The 13,477-nt window shown below is 34.9% G+C and overlaps 2 protein-coding genes across 2 annotated transcripts in view; one reads left to right on the top strand and one right to left on the bottom strand.

Annotated features, from left to right (window-relative positions):
* The window catches only part of LOC116022221 (farnesyl pyrophosphate synthase 1-like), a 462,332-nt gene that overhangs the window by 25,846 nt on the left and 423,009 nt on the right, over positions 1-13,477 (top strand). The window lies entirely within an intron of this gene.
* On the bottom strand, positions 9,982-11,076 carry LOC116023546. The gene has a single exon (XM_031264549.1). It carries the CDS (start codon positions 11,074-11,076, stop codon positions 9,982-9,984), a length of 1,095 nt encoding a protein of 364 aa, XP_031120409.1.

Below are 13,477 nucleotides of genomic sequence, written 5' to 3'. Positions count from 1 at the left end.
ATATATATATATATATATATATATATATATATATATATATATATATATATATATATATATATATGTGAGGATGGAAAATTCTAAATGTTCTTATAGGAAATAATAGTCGTTCACGTGTTCTTCATTGGGTGATCGAATAGAAAATATTTATTAAAAAAAATTGAAGAGAAAGAAAAGAGACAGATAATTTTTAAAAATAAATTATTTTCTATTAGTCATTTTGGTTCAATTCCTAACTTTTTTGTTGTTGCAATATTTTTTTACAATTTTAGTTTCTAAAGCAACATAATTGTTAAACTTTGTAGGATTTTACTTAGTAAATGCTTATTTTAGTAATATCTTATGTTTATTCTTTATAACTCTTATCTCTTCAGCTTTCGTATTTTATTTATAAAATGGGTTAACACTCAATATAGTCTTGACTACAGTGATTTTACTCAATTTAGTCCTAAATGATTTTTTGTGCTTGATTTAGTCCTCAACTTTGATGTTTTAGTCAATTTAGTCATTTGTTAAAAATTCTGTTAGTGGACGGTACGGTTAAAAATATGGTCCTAATAGTAATTTCTCACCCTTCATCCCATTTGGGATGATTCCTTCTTCTTCCCCCTATTAAGATCCACTCAAAAATATAAATCTTTGTATCCAAATATTTATTTACTATGTATTTATTTATTTATGGTTGAAGTTGATTTGGTACAAAAATTTGTATTTCTATGTGGATATTAATAAGGAGAAGAAGAATGAATCATTCCAAATTGGATGAAGGATGAGAAATTACCATTAAAACCGTATTTCTAACAGTCAACTAACAGAATTTTTAACAAATGACTAAATTGTGTAAAACCATCAAAGTCGAGGACTAAATTGAGTACAAAAAGTCATTTAAGACTAAATTAGGTAAAATAACTATAGTCGAGGACTATATTAGGTATTAACTCTTTATAAAATAATGGACTTGATTTTAATAGTTTCGTGTAACCAAAAAAAGAAAAAAATTGCAACCAATGATATGTCTTCATGTTAATAGTTAGGTACTGAAATTACTTATATATAATATATGTAGTAGGACTCTCTAAGAATACATTTTTAAAAAAATGAAAGAATGTAGCACATCATTGGCATAGATTAAATTATTAATAATTAATTTATTAAAAATGTAGTTTTTAAGCAAGATAATATTATAACTAATCAAGTAATGACATGTCACCATCATGTGAAACCAACCGTGCAGGACAAGAACAAGAACATTTGTTTGTCCAAATCTATTTTTTTATCTTCTACCCAGCAGCAGTATGTAAGAAAAAGGGACAAACATAATCTTTTTTTTTTTTTAATTATCAATAACATTTTTTTAGAAAAAAAATTAATAACATGATAAACAGCTAAGCAATGCTGAATAAAATAAGAGCAAAAGGGAATAAAAAATTGTGCCGTTGATTCTAAGAATTGTCATTTTGTTCTGGCTTCAACATTATACGTTATGTATGTAAGCAATGAATTTTCTTTATATATATATATATATATATATATATATATATATATATATATATATATATATATATATATGTTCAAATGTGGTCCATCTTCCCGTGCGGTCGGTGCGGTTCGCACCACTCAATGTTAGAAAATGCACCACTTAATATTAGAAAACGCACCACAATGAAAATACACAAAAACACCCAAAAACACACCACACCCAAAATAATGACTATGACTCTCCTGCCCCTAATGGTGTATTTTCTAACATTGTGTGGTGTATATTTGCATACTTAGTGGTGTGTTTTTTTTTGTGATGCGTACCAAACGGTGCATATTTGTGTGGTGCATTTTCTAACATTGAGTGGTGTATATCTGTATACATTGTGGTGCGACCGCATTAACCACACGTTAAGGCGCGGCCACACCTGATTATAACTATATATATATATTAAAAAGAATAATTCTATTAGCTTTTATACAAGTGTAACTTGAGTTTATTCTGACCTCATTTACAAATTCAATTCTAAAAAAATAGTGTCATATGCAATAATTCAATTTAACCATCTTTAATAATGCATACAAATTTGTGTGAGATTGTCATAAAATGCACAAGTTTTTTTAAAGAAAATGTAATATAATTATGAGACATAAAACTAATGGATAATTAGCACTTGGGTCAAGGATTTTGAACCTCTTATGTCAACACTTATAATGCAAGATTATGCTTCAGCTGTCCACAATTTATTTAAAAGAGTTTAGAAACAATTAACCAAATTGTTAGATTAATATATTAATTGATTAAAATTTTATTTTTAAATAATTACAAATTTTAATCTTGTAAAATCATACCATGTATATGTTGAACTTTTGATCTCAATACCGACTTATCACATTGTGTGTGTGACAAGATAATTATGAGATTGTCATAAAATGCACAAGTTTTTTTAAAGAAAATGTAATATAATTATGAGACATAAAACTAATGGATAATTAGCACTTGGGTCAAGGATTTTGAACCTCTTATGTCAACACTTATAATGCAAGATTATGCTTCAGCTGTCCACAATTTATTTAAAAGAGTTTAGAAACAATTAACCAAATTGTTAGATTAATATATTAATTGATTAAAATTTTATTTTTAAATAATTACAAATTTTAATCTTGTAAAATCATACCATGTATATGTTGAACTTTTGATCTCAATACCGACTTATCACATTGTGTGTGTGACAAGATAATTNCATCTTTAATAATGCATACAAATTTGTGTGAGATTGTCATAAAATGCACAAGTTTTTTTAAAGAAAATGTAATATAATTATGAGACATAAAACTAATGGATAATTAGCACTTGGGTCAAGGATTTTGAACCTCTTATGTCAACACTTATAATGCAAGATTATGCTTCAGCTGTCCACAATTTATTTAAAAGAGTTTAGAAACAATTAACCAAATTGTTAGATTAATATATTAATTGATTAAAATTTTATTTTTAAATAATTACAAATTTTAATCTTGTAAAATCATACCATGTATATGTTGAACTTTTGATCTCAATACCGACTTATCACATTGTGTGTGTGACAAGATAATTATGAGATTGTCATAAAATGCACAAGTTTTTTTAAAGAAAATGTAATATAATTATGAGACATAAAACTAATGGATAATTAGCACTTGGGTCAAGGATTTTGAACCTCTTATGTCAACACTTATAATGCAAGATTATGCTTCAGCTGTCCACAATTTATTTAAAAGAGTTTAGAAACAATTAACCAAATTGTTAGATTAATATATTAATTGATTAAAATTTTATTTTTAAATAATTACAAATTTTAATCTTGTAAAATCATACCATGTATATGTTGAACTTTTGATCTCAATACCGACTTATCACATTGTGTGTGTGACAAGATAATTCGACAAAGTATTGGATCCAACCCAAAATACATTTGGACCGATTCGCAGCAGTCAAAACAATTAATACGGTCAGTTGATAACGGTCAAGAATGAAGTAGGAAGAGGTAGAATAGTTCTTAGAGTCCAATACTGCCTCATCAAAGAGTAGTTAAGGAGGAGAGCGCACAACTATTACTAAGGAGCCTTGACATTTATGGAGGGGAGTCGTTACACTTGTTAGGAGACCGTTAGTGCCCATTATTTTAGATGTTACCATTGTACAGTATAAAAGTTAAGCCCATATAACAAGTAGGGGGACACGTTCTAAAAATATTATATTGTACTTTGAACATAGCACTACCATTGCTCTACTTCTTTCCTAATATACTGCGGTAACATATTTACCTTCGGTGTGTATTGCCGAATAATGCTCACTTATTGAGGGGTCTGATCTAAGTGTAGAAAATTTTTCTTTGAAATTCCCTGAAAAATAGAGAAAATAAACCTACAAAAGGTTAATATAATCTAGAAAAATAAGTAAGACGAGAGGTTGAATATTTTGGGTAGGTTGCAAGTACGAGTCGAGTTGCACTCTCTCCTTAAAACCTTATTTATCGCCTCCCAAGGTGCTAGGAACATTGTGGTCTAGGTTTCACAGGATAAAACGTACTACGGTTCTAATGTTTGAGCACCCAAACTTAGAACTCGACGAACGAGAACGTGAGATGAACACATGTGGCTTGAAAGAAGGAGGAGCAGAGTTTCGAAGTGAAAAGCTTGATTTTCTATTATTCTAAAATGATACTGCTCAACCTGGAATTATATAGGAGAGATGAGGAATTAATAGCATATTTATCATGACATTAATAACTGTATTTATCATGGCATTGATAACTTGTATTAAAACCAATAATATAACCTCTATAACAACCAACAACTTCCGAACTGCAACGGAACGTAACTCTGTTTCAGCCGCGGAAAACTGATATGAAAATTTGGTATAATCGGAATCCAATATTTTCATGCTCATTTTGATATTTGATTTACACCCCCTATACACGACAGAGAGCATTTACGGTATACAAGTCAATATGCCTAAAAATGCTCTTGTATAAATAGTGTTGCAAACCTACTTCCCTTACCAATGCGGGACAAAAGCTTACTTTAAAGCTTTTCCACTTGAATTTCCATCTCAAATGATCTACTTTGAGAACCAATTTTCTCATTCACCCATTATCCATTTTGAGCGTACAATATATCAATATCTTCGTCTAACTACGAAGAATCCGAATTCATTTTGACCCGACCCAAATCGAGTGGATCCTACTTATATTTGTATCACAAAATGACCACTAAAAATGTCATTTTAAGCTATTTTTTTCAACACTAAGCAGTAACCCACTTTGCATTTAATCGGAGTTAAGCATTTGTTTGATTGAACACATAGTTAGAGACGGGTTAGTTTTATATTAAAAAGTAAAAAGTATAAAATTTAGAATGAGTGAATGAGATTGTTTTTAAAAAGAGATATTTTGTTCAAATAATTATATGATGAATTAATTAATGGGTATCTAGTTAATTATTTATTATAGGGCTTAGTGCACTTTTGCTTATTTAATGTATGATTTATTATAGTTGCAATCATGGTAATCATGACTTGAGGATGAGGACGATGTACAATATTATAATGGCTTACTGCTTTAATTATATAGGATTAGGTTAAGTGTATTAATTTGTGTGATTTGCTTATCTTTAGTGACGTTTTTATCTTGCGTCATTGACAATTGATCTTTGACTGGCCAATTCACAGTTCTTCAAAGGTTGAATCTTCAATATTAAGGGCCTTTCACCCCGACATTATAAAGCATTTGAGCGATGTAAATCATGATAACTTAACTGAACACAAAGATTAAACTTTTACTTACTGTACACAAGGAGCCTCTTTCACTTTGAGAGGTTGCTCCCACACTACTGCTGGTGAGGTTTAATCCCGGATCATTGCTCCCAAGCTTAACCTCTATGACAATTCACAATAAAGTTTATGACAAATTATAAAATTATTGAATACTAAAAATAAAAAAGTAATATATATCCTCTTTTTTTTAAGGGAGAAAGTAATATATATCCATTTACATATTTATAATAATTTAAAATATATTTAAAATGTCAATCCCAAAATCTTAACTTCATGTTTTGGTTTAATTATTAAGTCTATAAAAGGATCCAAAATAATTTCACATACAGTAATTAACTTTTTTATATGTTTTCTAAATTTTAAATTGCAAAATAAAAACAAAAAATTTGGAAAAACAAATAGAAAATAAAATATTTTTGTTGACTATAAACAAATATTTAAAAAAAAAATCCTTCAAAAGCTGCCGGATCTTTATTGGACAGTCAATCGGAAGATTTATCCACCAACAAGTCAACAACCCCTTTGCTTACAACCACTCGTTTACCCACCTCCACTCTCCTCAATTATTCATGTGTTTTTACAATAAATCAAATAAAAATGTCTACTAAAATGATTTATGAAATTTCAAAGAATTAAATTTAGTTTTTTTTTGAGAATAAAAACTTAATGCATTAAATCACGAGAAAGACAGTTTACAAGGAAAATAGGAGGAATGTCAAACCATTCTCCACAACCTGACATAGAAAGGGCCTCCCTAGCAACAGTGTGGGCGGCACAATTCGCAGATCGTTTAACAAAACGGAATTCAACATCATCAATTGACGATGCCAATTCTTTAATATCATCTACTAAAAGACCAAAAGTAGAATAAAAAGAAGTATAGGAAATAGCATGAAAAACTAACTGGGAATCCATCTCCACATCTGCAGCACCCATACCAGTATCCTTTAACCAACTTAAAGCCTCTCTCAAACAAATCGCTTCAGCCTCTCTAATTGTGTTGGAACCAGTGATCCTAACATTTTTTGCAGCCAAAAAATTGCCTTCATCATCACGTAGAATCCATCCCAAACCCATAGCATTATTTGTTGTATCAATTGTCCCTCGTGCTGGCCGAACCCAAACATCATTACCAACAACTCTCATGTTAGTGGAAACCTGAGAGTTTGCTTGCTGCCAATTCGACCAAAACGTAAGTGCCCTCCTCAACAACGCATGCATGTCATAAGGTACCCCCTTCCATACACTATCATTCCTGCTACACCATATAGCCCAACAGGCCATGACAAATTTAGCAAGTAGTTCACCAGTCAAGACATTGAGATACCCAAAAAACCACTCAATAACATTATTACCATGGTTTGTACTAGTACCTGGTAGCCCAATAGCATTCCAAATTTTAAGAACCTCAGCACATCTAGCAAAAATGTGAGAAGCACTTTCATCTTCTCTCCTGCACATATGGCAAATAAGTGAACAATGTATGTGTTTAAAAGCTAATGCATCTCTGGTAGGCAAATAAGAGGAGGCCAATTGCCAGCAAAATAATTTTACTTTTGGCGGCACATCTAAGTTCCACAACCTCGACCAAGGGTGGTCATCATGCATCATACCAACAATCCGTCTATAACAGGACTTAACAGTATAATCGCCCTTCTGATCCCAATACCAGTACCACGAATCTGGGGGCTTACGAAGGGTAATAGGGATATTCAAAATCAACTTTGCATCACGTTCATTAAAGACATTCAGTATATGAGTTATATTCCATCCCGTACCTTGCTCATTAAATAATGTCGCAACCGGTGCCTCTTTCACGTCATTACTTAACTGCGAATGAACATATGGATCTTCATCGGTTGGGAGCCACGCATGTGACCCTATTTTCGTGTCTAGCCCGTTTCCAATGCTCCGACGACACCCTAAGCGTAGGACATTTTGAACCTCTAGCAAGCCTTTCCATATATATGACGGGTTTCCTCCTTCAACTGCATCAAAAAAAGAGCATTTAGGATAGTAACGTGCTTTGTAAACTCTTGCAACTAGTGACGTCGGTTTGGTGACCAAACGCCAAGCTTGTTTACCTAAGAGAGCCAAATTCATCTCTCTTAGCTTGCTGAAGCCCATCCCTCCTGCAGCTTTTGGAGCCGTTAAACCACCCCAAGATTTCCACCGTAGTCCCTTACCATTGCCCACCGAGCCTGTCCACCAATATTCATTCATCAAAATCTCAATATCCTTACACAACCCCATTGGCAAAAGAAAAACCATCATCGCATAGGCCGGCATTGCTTGTATAACATTCTTTAAAAGGACCTCTCGGCCAGCACGCGAGAGGAACCTGGCATTCCAGCTTCGGATCTTGGCAAGAATTTTGTCCTTCAGAAAGCCCAGGATATGTGTCTTCTTCTTCCCAACGAGAGAAGGAAGGCCTAAATACTTCCCTGCGGTATCCCCTTCAGTCACTCCGAGAATTTCGGTTACCTCATGTCGAGCTGATTGAGGCGTGTTTGCACTAAAACAGATTGCTTATTTGTCATAGTTAATCTGCTGTCCCGAAGCTTTAGAGTATGTATCAAGAATATCTTTCATGCATTCACTTTCCTGAATATTAGCCCGAAGGAAAAGAAAACAGTCATCCGCGAAAAGTAAATGTGATATTGGGGGAGCTCCTCTTGACACACGAATCCCATGCAACTTACCCATATTCATATGTCTCTCAATCAACGCACTGAGACCTTCAGCAACTAATAGGAACAAGTAAGGTGATAGGGGATCACCTTGGCGCAGACCTCTACCAGGAATAATAGGGCCAACTTGGCGTTGCTCATACAGAATATGGTAATTGACAGACCGAACAGTTTCCATAAGAATGTCAACCCATCGTCTATCAAAACCCATCTTTAATAACACAGCCTCTAGGAAACCCCACTCAACCCGGTCGTAGGCTTTACTCATATCGACCTTCAGTGCTACAACACCTTCTTTGCCTTGAGTTTTACGTCGTAGGTAATGATGGACTTTGTAGGCAAGCATAACATTATCCGTTATCAGGCGCCCGGGCACAAAAGCACTCTGTGCACTGGAAATCAAGCTGTCAAGAAATAATTTCATCCTGTTTGCACATACTTTGGCAGCAATTTTGTACACAACATTGCACAATGCAATTGGTCGCAGGTCAGTCATTGACTCGGGACTTGATTTTTTTGGGATAAGAACAATGAAAGTATCATTCGCCTTCGATGGCAGCTGCGCCGTCTCAAGGAAACTTCGGCAAAAAGCGGTGACTGCTCCACCTACAATATCCCAAAAATGCTGAAAAAACCCCGGTCCCAACCCATCAGGTCCTGGCGACTTATCCGGATGCATCTGGAACACAGCTGTCTTAACCTCCTGCATACTCACGGGTTGTAACAGCCTAGCATTGTCCTGGGTTGAAATACACTGAGTTAAATTATCAAGAACAACACTCATATCTCCTTGGTCAGATTCGAACAGATTCTGAAAATACTGAACCATCACCTGCCCAACCGCCTCCTCACTCTCAACCCAGACCCCGTTCTCATCTTTAATCCTCCGAATCGTATTACGGCGCTTCCTTGCTTTAACAGAATTGTGGAAGAACTTAGAGTTTAAATCACCCCCTTTATACCAATGTTCCTTCGCCCTTTGCTTCCAGAAGAGATGTTGCTGCTCTAAAAGGAAAAGGAGTTCTTTTTTAGTGTGCTCATATTCTAGCATGCCTGTAGCATCTCGACGAGAATGAAGGGAATCCATCTTTCGCTTGCAGTTATCAATCTTACGCTGAAAATCCTTGTTGTAGTTCTTACCCCATCTCCATATATCTTGTCCACAACACTCAACACGGGATAAAACATCCAACCCAACAGTTCGGTCCCAGCTTTGAGCAACAATCTCACGACACTTGTCCTCTCTCAACCACATATTGTCGAATAGAAATCGTTTGCGTTTTGTAACATGAACTGCAGCAACTGGTGTAAGCAACAGAGGTAAATGATCACTATAAGTGCATACCTGGGAGCTCGCAGTCGCCCCTTCGAACATAGTGAGCCAGGTTTCGGTTACAAGAATTCGATCTAGCTTCTCCTCAATCATGTTGGTCGTGCCTCGTGAACGTTCCCATGTGAACTGAGGTCCAATAAACGGGAAATCCTGTAATCCACTGTCAGCCACTGCTTAACAGAATCCAGATACCAACCATGGTGGGTGAGGGGCTCTTCCGCGCTTTTCATTTTGATGCATTAGGTCATTAAAGTCACCCATTATGACCCAAGGCATAGTACTTCGACTTGCTAATGTTCTGAGTAATTGCCACGATTCCCTGCGTCTTTGTCTCTCAGGGAACCCATAAAAACCTGTGAAGCGCCAACATAGACCTCCCACATCTAATGTGACCATAGTATCAATAAAGTTACTAGAATATGATGAAATTTGGAGAGTAACACTGTTAGACCACAACAACGCCAAACCACCTTTGTGTCCTACAGCATCAATAGAAAACATGTTATCAAAACCCAATTGCACTCGCACAGTCTCCATTCTCTGCTTATCAACGAAAGTTTCCATTAAAAAAACTACTGTCGGCCTCTTAGTGCGGATAAGATCCGCCAAAACTCGAATTGCCGTTTGGTTGCCAAGCCCCCGGCAATTCCAAGACATGAAACTCATAATTCTTGGCGGGCTTGCGAAGCAAGACCGGCCTTCTGCCCGTTTTTTGAACCAATCATGTCACATTCCATAGCTGTCTCATTCAAAGTTTCTGAAGTACTGGCAACATCACCCCTCTTCCTCTTAAAGTCAGCCACTACAACATCTGGTAAGTCATCACTAGAGACCATATTTGCAACTGAAAGTTCACGGCTAACATTTACATCCATATTTGGTCTGCTACTAGTGTTCGCAACTGGCTTTTCAATATCATCCATACCAGGCGCTCTCCAATCCTTGCGAGCACTATCCAGTTCTGGAGCAACCCACTTTTGACCTGCTGTAGGTACACCTCTCCGCGAACCCGCGCGTAGCCACCATACACCATAGGGTTTTTCAGACTTCACATCAAAACCTTGTGCAATCTTCGGGCATACTCTGTCACCATGACCAATTACACCACAGATAAAACAAAAAGTTGGCAATCTCTCATATTTAAAATCAACAAAAACCCATGTACCGTTGTCTTTTTTCAACTTCATCTGTTTCTTCAACGGTTTGGTGATGTCGATTGATACTCGAACTCGATAGTACATTCTCATAGAACCATCAAAATTCTTCTCATCAGTTTGGACCAAGGATCCCAAAAAACCTCCTATTGCCGAGACTACCACTGCCGATCGAAGACCAATAGGCAAAGAGTGTATCTGGATCCAGAATTCAGCAAAGTTCAGAGGCATCGTTTCTGGATCATCTTCCGGGCACAACTTCTGCATGATTAGCAAGTTCTGTTCATACGTCCATGGTCCGTCAGCTAGCGCTCTATTGAGATCAGTTTCATGGTAGAAACGGATCAAGAACCGCTGTGGTTGAAGTTGCCTCATCGTAACTCCCATGGCTGGTTGCCAAACCGAGGCCATTGTATCTTGAAAAAACAGGAATTTGACTGATCTGTTGGTAACGAGTCGGCCTACTGCATAGTACGCTGGTTCCCCTTCGCATGTGTTAATCTGGACGTTAGGTAAATGCACAGATACATCCTCCGCATCAACATCAGCAAGTGTAAGGTTCGCACACATGTGCGAGATTGCAGCAGAATCGTCGGACGCCATAGACAAAAAGCAAGAAAAACCAAAACCCTAAAAAGCGAAGAACGGCTCGCGAAGGAGGCGAGAGAAAGACTTAGTATTGGTGAATTAAATTAAATTTAGTTTTATTCCATTGATTATTACATTTTTTACTTTTTATTCTTGAGTTAAAAATTGACAAGGTTTAGCTTCCGCAGTTCAATCTAAACATTTGTGACTAAAAATGAAACATTTTTTACAGTTAGAGAAATAAATATGATTAAGTGGGTCGGATTGATACCTTAGTAATCACAATATTCCAAGTTTGATCCTCAATTGAAGTGACTTATTGACCTTCTGGATTTGAATTGGTCAACTATGATTAACCTAGGCTGGGTTATGTCCCTGTGATCCTTTACCGATTAGGGTTACACACTAGTGCAAAATTGACTTTTCGCCACTGTTGTACAAAAGTGGCGGATGGGACAGTCACTGATTGTCCTTGACTTTCCGCCACCGTTGTGATTGTATAATGCAAAGTTTACTCAATACACACCATTGAGTAGTGATTGTGGGCTTCTCTCGTCACCCAAAAAATAAATATATAAATAAGTAAGATCAATTTTGAACTTACGGTGTGTTTGGTTGGAGGGAGAAAATTACGTGGGAAAGGAATTGCAATTCCATGGAAGATGAATGATGTGGAATAAAGTAGTAACTTAAATTCCATTGTTTAGCTTGCAGGAATAGAATTACTGAAAATTTGAATTCCAATGTTTGGTATACATGGGAATTGAAAGGGAATAATTACTATAAAGTCCAAAATGCCCATACTTATTATTATTATTGTTGTTATAAATATGTATCCTAAATGGGAATTGAAAGGGATTAATCCTAAATGACCAAATTCAAATTTCGTTTTTGAAAATTTATGTAACACTCTGTAAATAAACTCTAGAATTGCATAACTAAAGCAATAAAATAGATAAGAGACTTTTGAGAAAACATATTTGATTGAGGTTAGACTACTGATTGTTGTTCTGTGTTGAGAGTAGAAGAAGAAGACACACTATAATCGAAAGAGAGAGGTAAAACATCAATTTTTTGTTAAAAAGAGAAGGATAATTTCGTCTAAACGTTATTTTTTTTTCTTCCTAAACTCCATGGAATTGAAATACTAAGCGAAGGCATGAGATTCTAATTTCATAAAAATGAGAGAATTTCAATTTCCCAGAATTGCAATTCTCTCTGAGCAAAAAAGGAATTTGCTTGATTTCAGAATTATGTAAAATTAAGTGGGAACGAAATCGTAATTCTCTCTAACAAAACACCCGTTAAAAACAAAACAAAAAAAAAATCATTAGTTAGACAAACTAAAATTAAGTCTATTTAAACTAATTGAAACTTATTTGCCAAAGTGTCTGCAACATTCACATTATATATGTAATGTTGCCAATTCAGTTCATGTATCTCAATTTTGTTTAATTAATTTATTTATTTTTATATCTTTAAACTTGGTATAATTAAAGACAAAGACAATCATTAACTTTAATGACATGGCACTAGTCATCATTGCTACAGTAACAAAATATGCATAAGTTTAATTTTAAGACTTAAAAATGACAAATAGCAATTTCTACTAATGGTCTCACCAGCAACAGTGTAGAAGCAATTTCTCAAAGTGAGAAATTTCTTGTGTGTAATAAGCAAATGTCTAGTCTCTGTATTTATCTGAATTACCATGATTTACATGTTTTCAAATGTTCTGTCGAATCAAAGCTTAAGACCAGAAACCTTTGAAGTTGGGGATTCAAACTTTTTGGGAAGACAAATAGCGATCGCTAATCTTGCAAGTATGTTGTCCAAGCATAAGCAAACATTCAAAAGGGGTAAATTAACCACAGTTTTTTTTTTCTTTTCGTAGGCAACCACAACTAATATGCCAAGCAAACCATAACTAGACTAATGAAATAACAATAAATAAGAATCTACATTGGGTTTTAATCAAAACAAGATATAAGCAAAACAAATACATATAAATAACTAGAAAGATGAAAATTAAAAAATACAAACTCGAGTTTCAAGTAGATGATACCTTAAAAACTCATTCTCCCTCGCTTCTAGTTATATTATGGCCGCCTTTGAGATGGAAGAGAACAAGAAATTTTGATGGAAAGGGGGAGAGAATTTCATGAGTATCACCCTTCAAGCCTTGGGAATGCCCTTATTTATAGGTTCCAAGATGCTAAAATTTTAGGTGATTTACAAGATATGGTCCAAATATTGAGATTCTTTTAAGAATATTGCCTTATGCATGCATATGAAAAGCTAGGTTCCATGATCTTGAAATCTTTATTCTAAATGGAGATATGGAGAATATTTGACCATGAGATTATTGTTAATTTTTTCCAAATAAATTTCGTGCACATCATTTAATTTATATACT

This window comes from Ipomoea triloba, chromosome 6 (assembly GCF_003576645.1).
Source record: "Ipomoea triloba cultivar NCNSP0323 chromosome 6, ASM357664v1".
NCBI classification, from domain to species: Eukaryota; Viridiplantae; Streptophyta; class Magnoliopsida; order Solanales; family Convolvulaceae; genus Ipomoea; species Ipomoea triloba.
Note: the sequence above shows the minus strand (reverse complement) of the source record. Positions and strands in the feature narration are given on the sequence as shown.

Excerpts from the sequence above, each read along its gene's own strand:
- LOC116023546 (XM_031264549.1), bottom strand. The coding sequence starts at position 11,076 with ATGGCGTCCGACGATTCTGCTGCAATCTCGCACATGTGTGCGAACCTT.